This window comes from Myxocyprinus asiaticus, chromosome 16 (genome assembly GCF_019703515.2).
Source record: "Myxocyprinus asiaticus isolate MX2 ecotype Aquarium Trade chromosome 16, UBuf_Myxa_2, whole genome shotgun sequence".
In the NCBI taxonomy this organism is placed as follows: Eukaryota; Metazoa; Chordata; class Actinopteri; order Cypriniformes; family Catostomidae; genus Myxocyprinus; species Myxocyprinus asiaticus.
The window spans coordinates 9,075,169-9,097,141 of record NC_059359.1 but is presented as its reverse complement, the minus strand read 5'-3'; the positions used below and the strand labels follow the sequence as shown (position 1 = coordinate 9,097,141).

The following is a 21,973-nucleotide window of genomic DNA, read 5'->3' as shown; positions in this document are numbered from 1 at the left end:
AATGATGTATAAATATAAAATAACATCACCTTGCAGTAATGAGAATTTCATAATGAACATCTTGCTTTCGTGTTGCAGTAATGAGAATTTGGGGGACTAATTTGCATAACTGTTATGAGAATAATGTCTTTGTAATTGTACAATTGTAATGCCCTAAAAATAGGCTTTATTTTCTATATGCAAAATATATATATATATATATATATATATATATATTGTTTTTTTTTTTTTGAGTAAAATTCTAGAGGTTTTATGAGAATAACCCATTATTGGCTAGAGCAGGGGTTTTCAAACTTTTTGATGCCAAGGATCCCGAAATTTGATGCTCCCCTTGCAAGGGACCCCCTGTATGAGAAAAACAGTACATGATACTATATAGACTTCTTGTTTGCTAAATGAAATAATTGGCTTTTATATTACCATTGCACTAAAGCCAAAATAAATTATTACAATATTATTAGGAAAATATTTACTTCTTTTTATCTTTCTTATGCTGAAGTAATTTTAGATGTAAAAACCCCTGAAGTGGGGTCAACTAAATTCCACTTTAAAATAATACAGTAAAAAGAATCATATTTATTTTGAATATTTATATTTATTGTGAAAAGCGCTATATAAATACATTTGTAAAAGTATACAATAAAACCATTAATATTGTTTCAAGGCAGCATTACAAAGAATATTGAATTACAACCCTTATTTCTTTCAAATAAGATTTTTTTCCCATAATATATGGAATTCTACACCATTTTATTTCTGTTTTATGCCTTTTAATACAATAAAATAATCGTGATTTATCGAATGATTTCAGAATGAAATGGTAATAATATAAACTAAAATTTGCGGACCGCAGATTGAAAACCCCTGGGCTAGAGCAACATAAAAACTGAGTGCACCTTTAATTGGGCAACAGGAAGGTGCAATTCCATCAGTGTCAATGCTGAATTGTATCTGCAACAAACATAAAAAATAGAAAACTCAGTATCAGTATTATTAAGGACTGTTTATTTGCCCCTTCAATTATGAAAATAGAAACCAATAAGCAATATATATTTACAGCACACGACAATAGATAAGATGAACTGAACTGGCTGACCAGTCTGAAGAGTTGTTTTCTTGAGTCTTTGTAGAAGACTTTATTCTGAACTAAAACAGACAAGAGTGCATCGATATACTTATTTCAGTATATAAATGTTACGGCTGAATTGGTTTTTGTCCTGAAACATGAGGGTGTAAAACATTAAGAATGGCTGTGTGGAAAATAACATCTCCTTTTGTGTTCCACAAGGAAAAAGGAAGAAACTCATATGGGTTTGGAACGCCATGCTGGTGAGTTAATGATAAAGAACTTTCCATTTTGGGTGAACTTTAAGACTCTAACTTGATTAAATATTGGTCATTTCCTATTTCACTCAATAGGATCCATCAGATTTGAGTCTCCCTCTCTCGATAACAGCAGTATAACAGTAGACTGGTACTAATAGTGATTTATGAAAGTAGCTAATAAAATGTGCGTTAAAACAGCAGAAAATAATCCCTTGATGTTCACAACTAATAAGGCAATAACAGAACACATTTCAGTCAGTCATTCTCATTATAAGAGACCATCACACTATTAAATGTGTTTAAATCTCTCCGTTGTCATACATGTTTTGGTCCACACAAAGAAAGCTGAGGCAATCCCTCAGTTGGGGATGACAAATAAAGAAACCTTAAATTTCATTGCTCTGTTTTAAGTGCTTTCACAACTTGCCATAGCTTAATGTAGCTTTAAAAGTAGCTATTAACAATTATGCTTTAATATCTTTGGCAGAAAAATGTATTGACCCACGAATGCAACATATACTGCTCAATACAAAGTGAAAAAAGTCTAACAAAAATATAAGACCAAAGATTACCATGCAATTAAAGCTCAAGATAAGGAATAAATAATACATAAATCTCCATCAATATATGTTTCCTTTATGATGTTCCTCAAATGTAGAAGTGACCATCCTAGCGCAACTAAAAGTAAGCCCTACTTTCATTCACTCTTCTTCTTCTTCCTCATGGGCGGGGCCTCTGAGTGAGGCAGGGCCTCCAGGCCCCTCCTCCTGCACATGCTTGATAGCAACTATTCCGGTGAGGAGAGCGTAACTCAACATCGCTGCCACAGCAACCAGCACTGACAGCAGCTGCTTGCGTCTCTTGTACGGCTCATTGCCAAAGTCACTCCCCTGCTGTGTGCTGGGTACCGGACAACCAACATCCTCTAAAAAACAGAACAGACATGATTGTCAGAGCCCAATAAAACCTGAAAACATCCCTTACTCTGCACAGTGGAATAACATGATTGCACAACTTCATTTTTTGCATGATTTAGGGGCCATTCACACAGGACGCATTATTGCGTTCAAACATCTAGACAGATAGAGACGTAATGGAATAGAAAATAGCACAAGTGTCTCAAGACATGTTTTTAAAAGTTGAAACTCCTTTTAACCTGACACAGGGTTTTAATAATGCAGCGCTTATGGCTCCAAGGTGCTAAAAAAACTAAAAACAAAGACACGAACAGATAACAGTCCCTTATTTTGTGTGTGAAGGAGGTTGGCTGCTCACCTCTGTCCTCACTGGGGAAGTAGAGGCTCAGGATGTTTGAACAAAATGTGTTCAAGTTTTCTAGATTCTTCAAGTGCTGTTGCAAGCGACAGTTGGGCAGCCGAATCTTAATAAGTGGAGCTAGATGACCAAACACATATGCATCCAGTGAAGAGGGGCTGCAGAACACACACACACACACAGAAATCAAATGTATACGAAAGTGTATGCTAAACTCACCCATTAACATCTGAAATTCACAAAGTGAGGAACAAAGATCAACCGTGATATGTAAAACATGTAACATCATGTTACCCAGTTGCTTTTCTTTTAAGCGTAGGACTTACGAATCTCCAAAGAAAAATTTGTTTGATCCCAGGCGTTGAGAGAGAAGATTCAGGCACTCCAGAGCATCACAGTAAAGCTGAGAGAAAGACAGAGATAGAGAGAATCAGAGAAAATAATCCCCAGCAGTGTTAATTACTTGTCAACAAAATTACTGACTTAATGTTACGAAGGGTTTTTTGATGAAAAAGACGCATTATCAGAATCAGAATGAGCTTTACTGCCAAGTGTTCTCACGTACACAAGGAATTTTTTGGGGTGATAGAAGAAACAAGTACACACAGAACATTACAGTGTATTACAGAATATAAAACAAGGTAAGAATATAAACAGACATACAAATAATGAATTCTGACGATAATCCAACAGTTGCAATTAAAATGCTAAAATATGACAAGAAAAAAATAATACTGCAAGATATTAACAATGCACTAACAACTTTTATTTTTTTAATGAAAGAATAATCTAGAATGAATTAATTCAAATAATCTAGTATCATAGTATGTAGGGGATTTCCCTGCTCGAGCTGCGTGAGCTGAAACAGCTGAACACCTGTACAATGAACTTTACCTAAAGGGTTTATTACCTCACTCAAACACATCCTACTGTATATGCGAGATTAATCAGCTATATTCACAATATAAACATAATGTTACAACCTGCATCTGCAAAGACAATGAAGCGAATGAACAGGTGAACTACAACTAAGTGCATATTAGAATGCTTAATTTACACTGTGAAATACGCCGTTTCCTTAAAAATATGCTACTCGTAACGCAATATCCTAAACTGACTAAGCGTGAGGATTTCACAACAGAGTAACTTCTAAAAAAAAAAGTAGCTAAAACTTCAGTACATTTATTAGGCTATATGCTATTATTTCAGGAGCTCAGGTTTCCAGCTTTCTAATGATTTATTTTATCTTAAAAATTAAGCATATTAATCTCTAAAGCGATAGTTCACCCAAAAATGAAAATTCTCTCATCATTTACTCACCTACATGCCATGCCAGATGTGTGACTTACTTTCTTCTGCAGAACACAAAGCAAGATTTTTAGAAGAATATTTCAGCTCTGTTGGTCCTTTCAATGCAAGTGAATGGTGGCCAGAAATCTGAAGGTCCAAAAAGCATTCAAAAGCAGCATAAAACTAGTCCGTAAGACTCCAGTGGTTAAATCTATATCTTCAAAAGCAATATGATTAGTGTGGGTGAGAAACAGGTAAATATTGAAATCCTTTTTTACTATAAAATCTCCACTTTCACTTTCATATGTGAAAGTGAAACTAAACAGGCACCACATGTGATTTTCAGATGTGAAAGTGGAGATTTATAGTACAAAAACACTTAAATATTGATCTCTGTCTCACCCACACCTATCATATCACTTTTGAGGATATGGATTACTTTTATGCTGTTTTTATATGCTTTTTGGACTTTCAGATTTCTGGCCACCATTCACTTGCGTTGAATGGACCAACAGAGCAGAAATATTCTTCTAAAAATCTCCGTGTTCAGCAGAAGAAAGAAAGTCATAGACATCTGGGATGGCATGAGGGTGAGTAAATGAGAGAATTTTCATTTTTGAGTGAACTATCCCTTTAATATGTTTGATAAATTTTTTAATAATTGTTAAAAAAAGTTTGGTCTGTTGCAGCATGATACATATTTTTGTCACTTTGCACATTATCGTCAACTAACATTTTTTAGTTTTGTTGTCTAAACGTATCTGCTATATTAGTCAAAGTAACATTTACTTAAATCAGTGAATAGGACATGATAAAATATTGTCAAAATTTAAAGGACACTAGAGTCAAGACAAAAATTTTGAAAATTAACACTGATCCCCTGTTAACATTTGAGTGATGACACAAAGAATTTGTTGAATTAGAGTTTTAAATCAATTTGCCAAAACTGATTCATGGAAATGAATTAATCTTACCAACTCAGCATTTTTGCTTTAGAAGTTCAAATCAGAGATGCTATTGAAACATCTTTGTCTTTCTTGCAAATGGATTTGCAAAAATAATTTTTTTTTCAAAAAAGCTTTCTGAATATGCCCCTCGTCTGCAGTTTTTCAAACAGTCAGACAGTCACGTTGAGTAATGTTGCTGGGGCGCCAGTGGCGGGTCTTAGCGGGCCGCTCAAAAAACACAGGAATTTTTATAGCACCACAGAAACACAGTGTTTACAGTTTTTGAAATAATTTACCTATGAATGGCTTAATTACAGTATATAGTAGTTGTCTCTGCATATTAAACTGGGATAGAAGAAAGTATTTTAACACTGAAAAAGTTACAAACTTCAGCTTTAACATTAGTTAATGCACTATGAACTAACATGGACTAACAATGAACAATTGTATTTCTATTAACTAACATTAACAAAGATGAATAAATGCTGTAAATATATTGTTCATTGTTAGTTCATGATAACTAATACATTAACTAATGATAACAAATGGAACCTTATTGTCAAGTGTTACCAAATTTGCAATATTCATTTCACAATGTTGCTTAATTTTCTATCAGAATATATCATGAATATAAAACATATCACCTTGCCCTAATGAGAAGAAAAATTACAGTTCGTTTAGTTGGGAAAGCAAATGTAACCGAATGTGGTACCAAATACACAAGTTTAAGAATCTGCCACTGAAAAACCCATAATAATGAACCACTTATCCAAATATAAAGGGGAAGGATGTACAACTGACTCATCTCCCTTTTGTAACATTACAATTGTATCTTAACTAAAGACTAGCCAGAAATGTATTCTCTGCCAGAATGGAAATTCTTCTCTATCTAAGCCCAGATTCCGGAACTCATTTCTGGTTTATCAGCATCCTTCTCCACAGGACCCAGAACATTGTTGCCTCCTAAAGTCTAACAGCAGCCCTGATGTCTCATGGAGGGTGTTAGTGTCACGATATCCAGAATCACACCAGCTCTCACCCAGAGAACATGCAGAAAACTCCTCCTCTCCCTCCTTTCTCACCTCCTTCTCTGCCTCCTCTCCCGCCTCCAGCGCAGTGTTTCCTCGAATCAGACGGAGTCGCTCCAGTTGCCTGTTCTGCATGTGACCCGGCAGAAAGAAGTTGAGCGGGAAGCAGAAATTCTCTGCGTGCCATCGGCGTGTCACCTCCACGTAGTTCTTAGGATCTATCCATAAAGTGTAGATCTGCCAGGAGAAGAGGAGAGAGTTTGATCACATATCTACCACCAAAACTTCCGTGTTCAGTGTCTGGATTTGAGTCTCACCAGTGCGGGTAACAGTCGCTTCTCCAACAGCGAGATGAAGGCCAGCGTGTCTGCACCCTCTTTGGCCGACAGATCATAGTCTGCATTGTATTTCTGAAACAAACACTTGGCTTTACTACAACAATCAAAAACAGAACATCAATGTTTTTCATGCGTTTAAATAAGAGAAAACAATGCTAATTTTACAACTGTCTCTGCACATTAAACTGGGATAGAAAGTACTTTAACATCCAAAAAGTAACACAACGCACCTTTGTGAATAAAGCTGCAAGCATTTGATATGTGAATGTTCCTGATGGCAAAACAGGTCTGAGATACTCAAAAGTTCTGAGAGAAAACTCTGGGTACAATAACACTACTACTCTCCAGGAAAGGTTGTAATTATATCCAGGTGACATTTTATTCTAACTTGAAACAAATGGGTACCTTCATTATGCAATAAAACATGGCAACAAGCATCAATGTCTGAAACTTATCCGAAACCACCAAAAGCAACAAAACTGAAGCTTTGTTTGGTGCAAAATGCTCCAGAGGCCTCATTAAAAAACGTGACGTGTAATGCATGATGTTAAACAAAATGTGAATGTAACAGTGAGGCAGGTGAGATTTATTGCGGAAAAGAGTTGATCACCTGTTTCCTCAACTGAATGATGATCTGACTGGGTTGGGAGCAGCTGCCTTCCTCTCTGGTTCTGAGAGCTGGAAGTGAACCTTCAGTGAAGAAATATGTGTCAGTAATGCACATTTCTTTTGTCTGAATTAGCTTACAAAAGTTTTGCCATCTACAGGAATACAAAGACCATCACCAGACCTGCACAGATGGGTCAGTTACAAGCCTTTAATATAGAAGATCTTTGGAATTACTCAGAAACAAGGGGAAAATGATAAACAATCATAAGTGTAGAAAAACAGACAGACCTTAGTTATCAGAAGCACTGCAGGAAAACTGTGTTTTAACTACAGACTCCAATTGAAATGTGTGCTCAACAATCCTCTTGAACAAATGTTGAGTGTTTGCCATGAAACAGATCATTAAAATTGGCACTGCTTACCTGTGGGGCTCCTCCAGGGGTTGGAAATTTTATGAATTTTGAGCGGAGCTCCAGCAAAGCGAGCATATGCCTGGAAAATTACAAAAATGCCATTATTATAATTCCCACTTTTAATTCAGTTTTAGACTTCAGGTTAAATCGGATCTAAACATCTCAATTCTGGCCATTTAATGTCTATGTTTAAAAATAGTCTCTTTAATAGAAACAAATCATGCAGCATCTGTAGCACAAATGGTGCTAAGGGGTTGCCAGAGTGTTGCTAGGTGGTTGCTAATTGGCCCTAGAATAAAAAAGTCCACCCCCAAGTCTTGACGATATTGGGGTCCAGAGATATGGTTCTGGTACCTGCTTTAAAGGAATAGTCCACCCAAAAATGAAAACGCTCTCATCATTTACTCACCTTCATGCTATCCCAGATGTGTATGACTTTCTTTCTTCTGCTGAACACAAACAAAGATTTTTAGAAGAATATCTCTCCTCTGTTGGTCCATTCAATGCAAGTAATTGGTGGCCAGAACTTTGAAGCTCCAAAAACCACATCAATGCAGCATAAATTAATCCATATAACTCCAGCAGTTAAATCCATAACTTTACAAGCAAAATGAAATGTGTGGGTGAGAAATATATCTCTATTTAAGTCCTTTTTTACTATAAATCTCCACTTTGACCAGCCCCCTATATGTGCGTTCATGAGAGTGTTTTTTTTGCAATTTGCATTCTTTGTGCACATTGACGAATCACCAAAAAACAAAAGGAGACCTCTCGTGAACGCACATAGGAGGGCTGTTTGAAAGTAGATTTATAGTAAAAAAGGAATTAAATATTGATCTGTTTCTCACCCACACCTATCACATCACTTCTGAAGATATGGATTTAACAACTGGAGTCATGTGGATTACTTTTATGCTGCCATTGTGTGCTTTTTGAGCTTCAAAATTTTGGACCCTGTCGACTTGCATTGTATGGATCTACAGAGCTGAAATATTTTTCTAAAAATCTTTGTGTTCAACAGAAGAAAAAAGTAATACACATGTGGGAGGAAATGAGTGTGAGTAAATTATGAAAGAATTTCATTTTAGGGTGAACTATTACTTTAATGTAAGGATATGGATTTTGTTTTATTGTGCCCAGGACGAAAATCATAAATTTGCACAGATCATTTATTTGAGGTGATGATTTCAGATATCGTTTGTGGCTGTAGTACAAAAAACATGCAAAAATGACATTATCAAACAGCAACAAAAACAATACAACCAGACTAAACAACAATCACACATCTAAACTAGCAACAGCTCCATTCGGCTCTTGGACAGGTTTAAATGTTTAGGACCGCACGCTTCATTTTTTTATTATGTCCAATATAGGGACATAATTTGCAACATTCCAGCGCAGGCAGCTATGAGCTGACAGATTCCACACTTCACACCTGGTGTAGAACCTCTGCACATCATTTAGCAAATTCCTTCCATTGAAAGCGTCTATTACACTAACCAAAGGGCTTAAATAACCTTGAGCAATTCTCTCTTATTAGTTACTCACCCTCATGTCATTCCTAATATGCTGTTATTTTTTCCATTGAACACAAAAGGAGAATTATCTAATCAGCCAATTGTGTGGCAGCAGTGTAATTCAGATATGGGTCAGGAGCTTCAGTTAATGTTCACATCAACCATCAGAATGGGGAAAATCTGATCTCAGTGATTTAGACCGTGGCATGATTGTTGGTGCCAGACGGGCTGGTTTGAGTATTTCTGTAACTGCTGATCTCCTGGGATTTTCATGCACAAACATTTCTAGAGTGTAAAGTGAATGGTGCGAAAAACAAAAAACATCCAGTGAGCAGCAGTTCTGTGGATGAAAACGCCTTGTTGATGAGAGATGTCAACAGAGAATGGCCAGACCTCGAGCTGACAGAAAGACTACGGTAACTCAGATAACCACTCTGCACAACTGTAGTGAGCAGAAAGCATCTCAGAATGCACAACATGTTGAACCTTTAGGCAGATGGGCTATAACAGCAGAAGACCACGTTGGGTTCCACTTCTGTCAGCCAAGAACAGAAAATTGAGGCTGCAGTGGGCCTACCATTTGTGTACCAGTCTTGGTGAGCCTGTGCCTACTGCAGCCTCAGTTTCCAGTTCTAAGCTGACAGTAGTGGTACCCGGAGGGGTCTTCTGCTGCTGTAGTCCATCCGCCTCAATGTTCAACATGTTATATGTGCTGAAGTGCTTTTCTGCATAGCACAGTTGTAACGCGTGTTTATTTGGGTTACCGTCACCTTCCTGTCAGCTCGGACCAGTCTGGCCATTCTCCTCTGACCTCTGTCATTAACAAGCCGTTTTCATCCACAGAACTGTCGCTTGCTGGTTGTTTTTCACACCATTCTCTTTACACTCTAGAAATGTTTGTGCATGAAAATCCCAGGAGATCAGCAGTTACAGAAATACTCAAACCAGCCAGTCTGGCACCAACAATCATGCCATGGTTGAAATCACTGAGATCACATTTTTTCCCCATTCTGATGGTTGATGTGAACATTAACTGAAGTTCCTGACCCATATATGCATGATTTTATACATTACACTGCTGCCACACGATTGGCTGATTAGATAATCACATGAATAAGTATATGAACAGGTGTACCTAATAAAGTGGCTGGTGAGTGAATATACTTTATTCAGACAGTACAATAGCTTTGTGTGAGGAACATAACAAAATTTAGGTTGTTATTAACTAAAAATATTCCCTTCTGCTGCAGCTGTTAAACCTCATGCTGCATTCCGCATATTCATTCTAGCCTGTCCTATTCTTTTATGACACATGAAGAAAAACTTTTTTGGGGTCGTTTTAGCGTGAATGAATTTTCTTTGTTTCTCACACACAGCTTTTGTATTGCTTCAGAAGACAAAGAATATAGCATATCAGTATTTTACAGTGTTTTTCGCCCTTTAGGAGCTTGGCAGCCGTGGTCTTTATAAACTGCTTCATAAATGTTCTTCAATATTTCTCCTTTTGTGTTTCATGGAGAAAAAAAACAAAAAACAGGTTTGGACTGATAAGTTGGTGAGTAAATAATGACAGAATTTAACTATTCTGCAATATTGAACTATTCCTTTTACATTCCACTACAAGTTCCAGCACATGACTCTAAAACTCACTTTTACTGCAAAAGGAGGGAGAGGAAACAGGATCAGTGGAAAGAGCAGAGTATTGAGTTTCTGAGATATTCTCATTTTTCTGGTGTCAGTCGAGCGGTGAGCTGGAGTGTCGTTAATGGCATCAAAGGCTGACATCATAGCCTCAGATTTATTACTAGACTGATTCCTACAGAATCTTTCATTGTGGCTCGTAAATTGGAGACGATCTTTCTTATGTGAACCACTCAGTACAGTCCAATACAAACATCAAGAGGAAACTACAGCTGGCTGACGTCCACTTTGCCAACTTAGAATTTACAGCCCACACAGTAAAAGCAATTCATCAGGCTCTTGCTGTACACGTAAACACACTGAAATTAGGCCATTGATGACAGAACGGCTGCTCTTGAAAGTGCACATGGTAATAATTTGTTTGGGCCATTTATAAGATCATTAAATAGAGTGAGGCAGTAGAGGATTGGGCTGTCCTGATTTTATGCCCCGCCCCTACCCTGCTGTGCGACCAGTCACTGCTCTGTCATTGAAGAACAGAGTCCTGATGCACCCAAAGCAGCCACAGTAAGGGTTTTATTTTTCATTTAACAAACGCTAGTGCTAATGTGTTTGTCTATGTGAAGGAGTTCGTTGGGTGGAAAAGTAGGAAATGGGAAAATTGGGTCTTTAACTCAAAAGGTAGGTTTCTTATTTAGACAAAACTCAAAAATAGCTTTTCAGCCGACTTATAACGATTTTGTTTTCTTCAGCAGTCACTTTTCACACACTCGTCTTCGTGTGTCTCTCTCTCTGCCTCTCGCTGGAGTGGTTCCTCCTTATATCGCTCTCCCAAGTGCTTACTGCAATCAGAAACACGTGTTAGACATTATAGCACTCAGGTGTGTGCACCCTTACTGCTTTCTCTCCGGACGAACGCTCAACCCCACCACCGCCGCCACATATCCCCACCACCCGACTCAGGCTGAGGAGTCATCCGATCTGCCCTTCTATAATAGCCAGCCAGCCACAGGATCTGTCTCACCTCCTTTTTGGTCTTGGGTAGGTCACAATCGCCACAGTCTTATCAATTTTGGGACGCACCTGCCCGTGACCCAAGTGAAACTCCAGATACCATACCTCCCGCTCGTCGCAGCGACCTCAGAACAGCCCTCAGATGCTGCTTGTGTCGCTGCCAATCATTACTGTATATAATGATGTCATCCAGACAGGTAGCGGCATAAGCAGTATGTGGTCTGAGGACTCGGTCCATAAGCCACTGAAACTTAGCTGGGGCCCTGAACAAACCGAATGGAAGTTTCACAAATTGGTGTAAGCCAAACGGTGTGGAGAAGGCCGTTTTTTCACAGGACATTGGCGTTAAGGGGATCTGCCAATAACCCTTTGTTAAATCCAGTGTCGAGAAAAAGCGAGCTATGCCCAACCGATCGAGAAACTCATCAATACAAGGCACTGGGTATGCGTCAAATTTAGACACCGCATTGACTTTCCTATAATCCACACAGAACCGTACAGACCCGTCATTCTTAGGAACTAGAACAACCGGGCTGGACCAATCACTGTGGGATTCTTCTATTACTCCCATATCGAGCATTGCATCTAATTCTTCCTGAACAATTTTCTTTCTGTGCTCGGGCAGTCGGTAGGGACAGCTATGTACCACTACCCCGGGCACAGTCTCGATGTGGTGCTAAATGAGGATTGTAAAACCAGGCAGAGGAGAGAACACGTCTGCAAATACTTTCTGCAACTTGGCAACCTCTGTGACTTGAGACTGAGAGGTGGTCTCCACAAGTGACCGGGGCGACATGACTGGCTTTTACATTCACCTCTGACCCAAGCTCCGCCCTTTTCGGAACTACCGTTGCCAATGTCACAAGGGCCGCCTCCCTCCATAATTTCAGGAAGTTGAGATGGTATATTTGATGTACGTCACCTCTATCTGTTCGTTTAACCTCATAATTGAGATCTCCCACTCATCGTGTGACCTCAAAGGGCCCTTGCCACTTGGCGAGTCATTTGGAGCTCGATGTGGGGAGTAAAACGAGCACTTTATCTCCTGGTACAAATACCCCTGTTATACAGTCGGCTTTGACGTTCTTGAGCTTGGAGCAAATTCTCCTGTGTTAGTTGACCCAAAGTGTGGAGTTTTGCTCTAAGATCAAGAACATACTGAATATCATTTTTGTGTTTGAAGGTCCCTTCTCCCAAGCTTCCCGTATGATGTCGAGCATGCCACGCGGCCGCTGCCCATACAGCAGCTTGCATTGGGAAAACCCTGTGGAGGCTTGTGGGACCTCTCGAACTGCAAATAACAGGGGTTCAAGCCATTTATCCCAATTTCTAGCATTCTCGTGCACGAATTTACAAATCCTATTTTTCAGGGTTTTATTAAATCGTTCCACCAACCCATCTGTTTGTGGGTGGTAAACACTGGTGCAAACCGATTTAATAGCTAATAATTCGTACAGTTCGCGTAGTGTTCGTGACATAAATGTAGTGCCTTGATCAGTGAGGATTTCTTTCAGTATCCCCACTCGGGATTTTATTCTGAAGAGTGCCTCCACAACAATCGTGCTGAGATGTTGCGCAGAGGCACTGTTTCCGGATATCGCATTATATAGTCCACCAGAACCAACACAAAGCGATGTCCGCTTGATGTCTGCTATAATGGCCATGCCGCACACCACCTGCGAACATCCCCGCAAATGCCCGGCCAGTAGAAATGGGTCATTTGTCGGTTCAATGTCTTTTGCCCTAAGTGACCCGCCATCGGATTATAATGAGCCGTCTGGAATAACATTTCCCGATGGCTACGCGGCATTAACAAATTGGGTTGCATCCTCTTTTGTCTGAGCGTCCTGCGTCACTTGATACAACCGCTCTTTTATAATAGCGAAAAACGGATATGAAAGCGCGATGTTTGGCTGGAGCCGTTGACCATCAATAACTTTCACTTGGTCAAGGGCATGCCTAAGGGTTTCATCTCTCCACTGCTCCAGAGAGAAATCCCCTTCAGAAAATCCTCTAAGGACTAGAGGGGCGAAAGCCTCCCCCTCACTTACATCATCCCGACGTTGTGCTGACGAAGACCGCCCCGGCTCTGCCTCCCCTGCCCCTGAAATTTAATGAGTGTCACTTCAGGATAATTGTGAATATCCCCATGCACACACCTCAGCCTCGTCTTGAACCAAATTAGTGTATAGTGGTCTGGTTGCAGCCCGTATCCACCAAGGCTTGATGTGTACTCCCCTTGACACTCACCGGCGTTCTGTATGCTCCAGTTCATTTGGGGCAGCCCATGGAGTGTCGGGGACCCGGACTACAGTTCCCAGCTCCATCACTGGGCATTGGTCCCAGAAATGCCCTGGATCCCCGCAACTCCAGCAGGCCGGCCCAGGCATTATGCCCGCACCTGTATGGGCGGGTTCAACCTCCTGATGGGGAGAGCGATGAGACATTGGGGCCACCGGCGGCACATTTCCATGCCCTCGGGGAATTGGGATGGGCTGCAGTAAAGGGACAGAGTGAGAGGAGTGAGAGGAGAGAGAGGGGGAAATACAGGGGGAGGGGAGAGAGAGTGGGAGGGCTCTTCCACCCTCTGACACGCCGACATATGTTACTCTGCCAGTTGGACTACCTCCTCCAGCTACGCCGGGCAGTGGCACTGGACCCACTCTGCCATTCCTTTCGGTAGACAACGGATAAGCTGTTCCAGTACCACAAGATCGATAACTCCCTCAGCATCGTGATCCTCAGCCAGCAGCCACTTCTGGCAGGTGTCCCGGAGCTGTTGAGTGAAGGCAAACGGGTGGCCACACACATCCATCTTCATCAACCAGAAGAGTTGTCGGTATTGTTCAGGGCTGTGACTGACCCGCTGCAGGATGGTATTCCTCAAATACACCACGATACTCACCGCCGGTAGTTGTCGCGCCGCGAGCTGAGCTTCCCCGGACAACAGTGGGATGAGTCTGGCCGCCCACTGAACATGCGGCCAGCACCAGATCTCGGCCTCCCTCTCAAATAAGTCCAAGAATGCCTCCGGATCATCTTCTGCCCCCATCTTCGTGAGGGTGACCGGAGGCATGGGGGCTGCTGGGTCCGGGGTCGCGGCCGGGGCTTTCTCCTGGTGCAGTAAGTTCCGGATCGCAAGCCGGTCCTCTGCTTGAGCAGGACCTGATGTTGTGCACGGTGCATACTGGCGAGGGACTTGATGACTTCCGCCAACTCGAGGACTCCATGCCGGCGTATTTCCTCCAATTTCCCAGGTTTTTCGGCACCACTGTAACAGGTAAAGGTCGGGCAAGCAGGAGGCGGGACCAGCTGAACAGTAAACAAAGTTTTAATGTCAAACTTAACTTAAAACAAACATAAACGAACACAGACACACATGCAATGCGTGCGTCTCTCTCTCTCTCTCGAACTGGTGCCTCCGGCTCCCCTTTATCTCGCTCTCCCACTGATCAACTGATTCAGCGCCGGCCATGCACCATCACAGCCCGGCCACGCCCTCCTCCTCATCACAGTCTAATAGTAACATTACATTGTTTCTCTCATTAGAGCACTTATTAATATTAAAATTTAAAAGGTGCACCAATTGTTTTTCCACTTCAAAAATGTTTTACACCTAAAGAAATTAATAGTACTTTTGACAAATGTGTTGAAAATTATGTCAATTCATATAAGAATCTATTTAATGGTGGCCAAGAAAATTGTATTCAACCAGTGAAATATAAACAAATATTACTTAGTACAGTACAAATTGAATGTAAGCATACTATTGTTCAAGGTTAAAGGGATAGTTCACCCCCAAATTAAAATTTTGTCATTTAATCACCCTCATGTTGTTCGAAACATGAAAAAGGCAATGTTCAGAAGTTTGTCTCAGTCACCATTCACTTCCATTGCTTTTTTTTTTCCCCATACTATGAAAGTGAATGGTTCCTAAGGCTAACATTCGGCCTAACATCTCTTAAGTGCCCGACATGGTCTTCTGCTGTTGTAGCCCATCCGCCTCAAGTTTTGACGTGATGTGCATTCTGAGATGCTATTTTGCTCACTACAATTGTACAGAGTGGTTATCTGAGTTACCGTAGCCTTTCTGTCAAACATGTCTGGCCATTCTCCACTGACCTCTCTCATCAACAAGGCATTTCCGTGTGCCACTCACTGGATGTTTTTTGTTTTTGGCAGTAAACTCTAGAGACTGTTGTACGTGAAAATTTCAAAAATACTCAAACCAGCCCGTCAGTAAATCACTGAGATCACATTTTTTCCCCTTTCTGATGGTTGATGTGAACATTAACTGAAGCTCCTGACCCATATCTGCATTAGTGGTCGACTGATATATCAACGAGGCTGATAAATCGGCCGATATTCTGACTTTTTATTATCGCACCAGCCGATAAATATTCCTGTTTGGCCGATTTTTTCTTGAGGGTGCTGAGAATCACCTGTTTGCATGTGAAGCGACAGAGACATGTAAAGACCAGTCATGGTTTGTTTTGTAGTTACATGCTATCATGTTACTAAAATAATACACCGGTGTGCAACGCACTGTCATTTAAACGGTCCAAATATCAGAGCCGCAGCAGAAGCGTTTGAGCTCATAATGTTAAAGTGCTCGCCTGTTTCATTCTCCCTCTCTCTCCTCAACAGTTCCCTGTACTTATTCTAATGATAAAAGATGTAATTCATGAACCTCATGAAAATCCAGCGTTTTCTTCCCATCGAGCACTCATCTAATATCTTCCTCTTTAGCGTGTATTCTATCAGCCAGAATCAAAACTTCAGGATCAGCATCAAAAGTTCCTCTGATTCACAAATCATGACGGTCAGTCTGTGACAATCCAAGCAGGCGATCCAAATTGTCTGTTTAAACTGTCAGGAGACTGCTGCTCGCACTGGATCAACAGGAGTGCGTGAGTGCAACTAAAATCTTTCTAGCAAGTCAGTCCACTGTCTTACATCTTTGGATCACTCTTGGTAAGCTATTTCCAGTTATGAAAGTTCAGCTCCTATCTACTTGAATGGAGAAAGACTGAAATCTCCAAAACGGTTGGTCAAGATTACAATCACAGTACATATTACAAATCAGTAGTAAAATCTGACAACACTGGGATCATAAATGATGCTTCTTTACCTCAGATTATGCTAAAAAATGCAATTTTCCCAGCTTTTATAGTTAATGCGCATGCGCGTTCTCGAGTTGATTGACAGGCGATGTCTGTATCTAAAAGGTGATTGGCTCTTTTACCTTTAAATCGAGACTTCCTATCTACATCCGTTGACCATTGGCTGCAGTTGGGCGTTGTAATTTCTCCCATTCATTTTAATAGTAGTGGCCCGTCTCTGCTAAACAGTGTCTGGTGCAACTTCAAGGTAAAAGCGCTTCATGTGTGCTACAAGTAAATGTCTTGTTCACTATGCACTGTATGTGCAATTGGTTTGATTCTGTAATTTTTGAGTAAATGCGACTGCTAACGAGGACATGCCATCAATGGTTGCTGGACTACTGTGTGTACTGTTATTTCTTTCTTCCTAATATATATATATATATATATATATATATATATATATATAAAATAAAATAATTCATGTGCAAATAAATTACTAAAGTTTGATGTCTAAACAGAAATCAGAAGAAACTGCTATCTACCATTTTAAATACAATATTATTTTTAGATTCTTTTAAACACAGTTAAAGTTTTGTGTGAAATTGTGTAAATATAGTACCAAGTATGAGTTTATAATTTTTTTTAGCAATTTTATGTATATGTTATTTACTATATTAAATTGTGTTATACAGTCGAAGTCAGAAGTTTACATACACACTTAGGTTGAAGTCATTAAAACCTTTTTTTTTTTTTTACTATAGCAAACTATAATTTTGGCAAGTCGTTTAGGACATCTACTTTGTGCATGACATGAGTAATTTTTCCAACAATTGTTTGCAGACAGATGTTTCACTTTTAATTGACTATATCACAATTTCAGTGGGTCAGATGTTTACATACACTAAGTTAACTGTGCCTTTAAGCAGCTTGGAAAATTCCAGAAAATTATGCCATGCCTTTAGACAACTAGCCAATTAGCTTCTGATAGGAGGTGTACTGAATTGGAGGTGTACCTGTGGATGTATTTTAAGGCCTACCTTCAAACTCAGCGCTTCTTTGCCATGGGAAAATCAAAAGAAATCAACCAAGACCTCAGAAAAATAATTGTGGAGCTCCACATCTGGTTCATCCTTGGGAGCAATTTCCAAATGCATGAAGGTACCACGTTCATCTGTACAAACAACAGTACGCAAGTATCATACCGCTCAGGAAGAAGACACATTCTGTCTCCTAGAGATGAACGTAGTTTGGTGTGAAAAGTGCAAATCAATCCCAGAACAACAGCAAAGGACCTTGTGAAGATGCTGGTAGACAAGTATCTATATCCACAGTAAAACGAGTCCTATATCGACATAACCTGAAAGGCTGCTCAGCAAGGAAGAAGGCACTACTCCAAAACTGCCAAAAAAAGCCAGACTACAGTTTGCAAGTGCACATGGGTACAAAGATCTTACTTTTTGGAGAAATCTCATCTGGTCTAATGAAACAAAAATGTAACTGTTTGGCCATAATGACCATCATTATGTTTGGAGGAAAAAGGGTGAGGCTTGCCATCCCAAACGTGAAGCATGGGGGTGGCAGCATCATGTTGTGGGGTTGCTTTGCTGCAGGAGGGACTGGTACACTTCACAAAATAGATGGCATCATGAGGAAGGAAAATTATGTGGATATATTGAAGCAAAATCTCAAGACATCAGCCAGGAAGTTAAAGCTCGGTCGTAAATGGGTCTTCTAAATGGACAATGACCCCAAGCATACCTCCAAAGTTGTGGTAAATTGGTATTGGGGTGGCCATCACAAAGCCCTGACCTCAATCCAATAGAAAATTTGTGGGCAGAACTGAAAAAGCATGTGCGAGCAAGGAGGCCTCCAAACCTGACTCAGTTACACCAGTTCTGTCAGGAAGAATGGGCCAAAATTCCAGCAACTTATTGTGAGAAGCTTGTGGAAGGACTACCCAAAATGTTTGACCCAAGTTAAACAATTTAAAGGCAATGCCACCAAATACTAAACAAAGTGTATGTAAACTTCTGACCCACTGGGAATGTGATGAAATAAATAATTCCCTCTACTATTATTCTGACATTTCACATTTTTAAAATAGTGATCCTAACTGACCTAAGACAGGGAATGTTTTCTACGATTAAATGTCAGGAATTGTGAAAAACTGAGTTTAAATGTATTTAGCTAAGGTGTATGTAAACTTCTGACTGTGTATCGGCATTGTATCGGCCACCCTGCTCTCTGGATATCGGTAATTAAAAAAAAACATATTGGTCGACCACTAATCTGCATGATTTTATGCATTACACTGTTGCTATATGATTGGCCGATTAGATAATCGCATGAATAAGTAGGTGAACAGGTGTTCCTAAAAAAAGTGCTCATATTTTGTGTTCTACGGAAGAAAGAAAATTCATAAGTGTTTGGAACAACAATAGGGTGAGTAAAAGATTAAAGATTTTTTTTATTTTTGGGTGAACTGTCCTTTTTAAGACTGGAGCTCGTAGAATAAAACAAACAGAGCAATGTTTTGACCTCGCCATAGAGCCACAAAGTTTACACTTTGCGGGGAAATCAACCTAAGAATGGCTTATAGCTGACTCTGCATATTTAGCTGCATTAGAAATAGAAGTCTCTGTCAGATCAACTGTTTAAATATTTTCCAACATTTTGATTGAGGCTTGAGGATGTTTGGAGATTTGTTCTTCAGCTGCCAAAAACACAATGAAAAAATTAAAATGCAACTAGATCCGTTGGTGCAGTGAGATAATCTGGAAAATTCTGAATGAACTTCACATTTCCAAACCATCAGAAAGGAGCAAAGCATGCTTGTGGTTTTCAAACCACCTGCATTAGGTGCAGACAGACTGTAACACAGGCATCAACCCAACTGCTAGAGTGCTGGAAAAATATCACCACACTCAAAGAGTCCAAAACACACAGCTCTGATGTAACCTAATTACTTTAACATGCCATTTCAGTAAAAGTCATCCTGGTCTTTGCCCGCATGTTGATTTGCTGCTGAAGGGAGATGAGATTGAAGCAGTGTGACAGGGGTTTTGTGGTTTACAGAAAGTAGCACAGACAGGGGCGCCCTGGTGTGACCAAACTGCACTGGAAAAATGTGAAAAGTGGAGGAAAAGTATATCCCACATGATGAATCATGCACAAAAAAAAAACAAAAAAAAAAAACTGCTGAAAAGAACTTTGCTTTAAGAATCAAGTAGACATATTAGAGCTCGAATAGAGATGTGAATTATACAGAATTTAACAATTCTGGTTCCTTAACTATTATTTTAGTACTTCTGAGGAAGACCCCACCTAAAATAATTGTTTATAAAAATAAACCATTTTTGGTAACATATTTATACTATTTTTAACTATTTCAGGACAAATACATAAATATCACGAATATATGTACTGAATATCATCAAAACACTTTTAAAAAAAAAAAAAAAGGATTCTTTTTTTTTTTTAGCTACTTCACCCACTCCAAACAGGCTACTCGAAAGTCAAAATAAACATGGAAAATGGCAACAATATCGGTTCTTTAAGTAACGAGGAGCTTAACTGAAACATAGTAATTTTTCATAATCAAAAATCACAGTTGAAAATCTCAAGATTACAAGTTTCACAGAACAAATGGGTGGAATTAACAATATTAAATCATAATAATAACGCTCTATCAGTTTCCACTACTAAAACAAACGAATAAAAAGTACCGTGTTATTACCATGGTATTCTTTGAAATACCTGAAAAAAACACTGTAAATAGCACTGCACACAAATATGGTAATCATTAAGTAGTTATATATCAAGGTAAGTCTCACAGTTTTATAATGTGATATTACAGTATCATGGTACTGCCACACTCCTTTTTTAAATCAGCTCAGATTGACGGTCCAAAACCGAATCTTGAACACTTGAGCAGAACCCAACCCATAAACCTCCGGTCTTAATAATCAAGTGATGACAACTTACCAACACGATCAGACAGTCCGTGTTTACTGACGGTAAACCCAAACCAGACTTCCAGCAGAACAGCTCACAGGGCGCCGCCATCTTTACAATCCAAACACCTCTGACCCGGAACTGATGCTGCACCAACAACTTTGTGTAAAATAATCTAATAAATTCATAGCGCTCTCATAATTGTTTTAAATTATTTAGATATATGATTCTTATTTAAAATAATTGCAAGGGAAACAAACTGTTTTTCAGAACACAGCCCTTAAAACTAAGAGTTTTTCATATATTCAGTTTTGTATACATAGCCTGCCCTAGAGTCTTTCACAATGGAAATTGCATCAAACCTTGTTTAGATGGTTTTATGTCTAAACACACACACACACACACACACACACACAAACTAGTGATATTGTGAAAAATGGGCATTATGCATTTTATCATTTGTAGCAGATTGGTATATTGCAACCCTTAAAGAAAAGTATCATGGTAACCATATTTATGCCAAAATACAATCACTGACACAGCCTTGCCTGAAAGTTTACAACAACAACAAAAAAGTTTTCAGAAGTCTTAAAATGTTAAGGTTATAGTCTTTATGTTTTTTGAATAGGGTACAACGGGGCTAAATTCCCACCTTAAGGAAAATTTACTTTTTTCTTTTCACAAAGTGTCTCAAGATTTAAGAAATATGTTTATTTTTATTGAATATTGAAGGAGCAACATAATATGAGTGAAAAAAAATAATAACAATAACAACAGAAGGTTGTTTTGAATACAATTAGTTTATATATATATATATATATATATACACTATATTGCCAAAAGTATTCGCTCATCTGCCTTTAGACGCATATGAAGTTAAGTGACATCCCATTCTTAATCCATAGGGTTTAATATAATGTCGGCCCACCCTTTGCAGCTATAACAGCTTCAACTCTTCTGGGAAGGCTTTCCACAAGGTTTAGGAGTGTGTTTATGGGAATTTTTGACCATTCTTCCAGAAGCGCATTTGTGAGGTCAGACACTGATGTTGGACGAGAAGGCCTGGCTCGCAGTCTTCGCTCTAATTCATCCCAAAGGTGCTCTGTTGGGTTGAGGTCAGGACTCTGTGCAGGCCAGTCAAGTTCTTCCACACCAAACTCGTTCATCCATGTCTTTATGGACCTTGCTTTGTGCACTGGTGCGCAGTCATGTTGGAACAGGAAGGGGCCATCCCCAAACTGTTCCCACAAAGTTGGGAGCATGGAATTGTCCAAAATCTCTTGGTATGCTGAAGCATTCAGAGTTCCTTTCACTGGAACTAAGGGGCCAAGCCCAGCTCCTGAAAAACAACCCCACACCATAATCCCCCCTCCACCAAACTTCACAGTTGGCACAATGCAGTCAGACAAGTACCATTCTCCTGGCAACCGCCAAACTCAGACTCCTCCATCAGATTGCCAGATGGAGAAGCGTGATTCGTCACTCCAGAGAACGCGTCTCCACTACTCTAGAGTCC

At 39.6% G+C, this 21,973-nt stretch overlaps 1 protein-coding gene across 1 annotated transcript; it reads right to left on the bottom strand.

Annotated features, from left to right (window-relative positions):
• Nucleotides 1–988: 988 nt before the first annotated feature.
• LOC127454211 (metaxin-1-like) lies at nucleotides 989–20,579 on the bottom strand. Its single transcript, XM_051721254.1, has 8 exons — nucleotides 20,488–20,579; nucleotides 7,236–7,305; nucleotides 6,815–6,894; nucleotides 6,184–6,276; nucleotides 5,921–6,103; nucleotides 2,928–3,004; nucleotides 2,602–2,759; nucleotides 989–2,251 (listed from the first exon to the last, which is right to left on the bottom strand). The coding sequence occupies exons 1-8, from the start codon at nucleotides 20,566–20,568 to the stop codon at nucleotides 2,028–2,030; spliced, it is 966 nt and encodes a 321-aa protein (XP_051577214.1). The 5' UTR covers nucleotides 20,569–20,579; the 3' UTR covers nucleotides 989–2,027.
• Nucleotides 20,580–21,973: the final 1,394 nt, after the last annotated feature.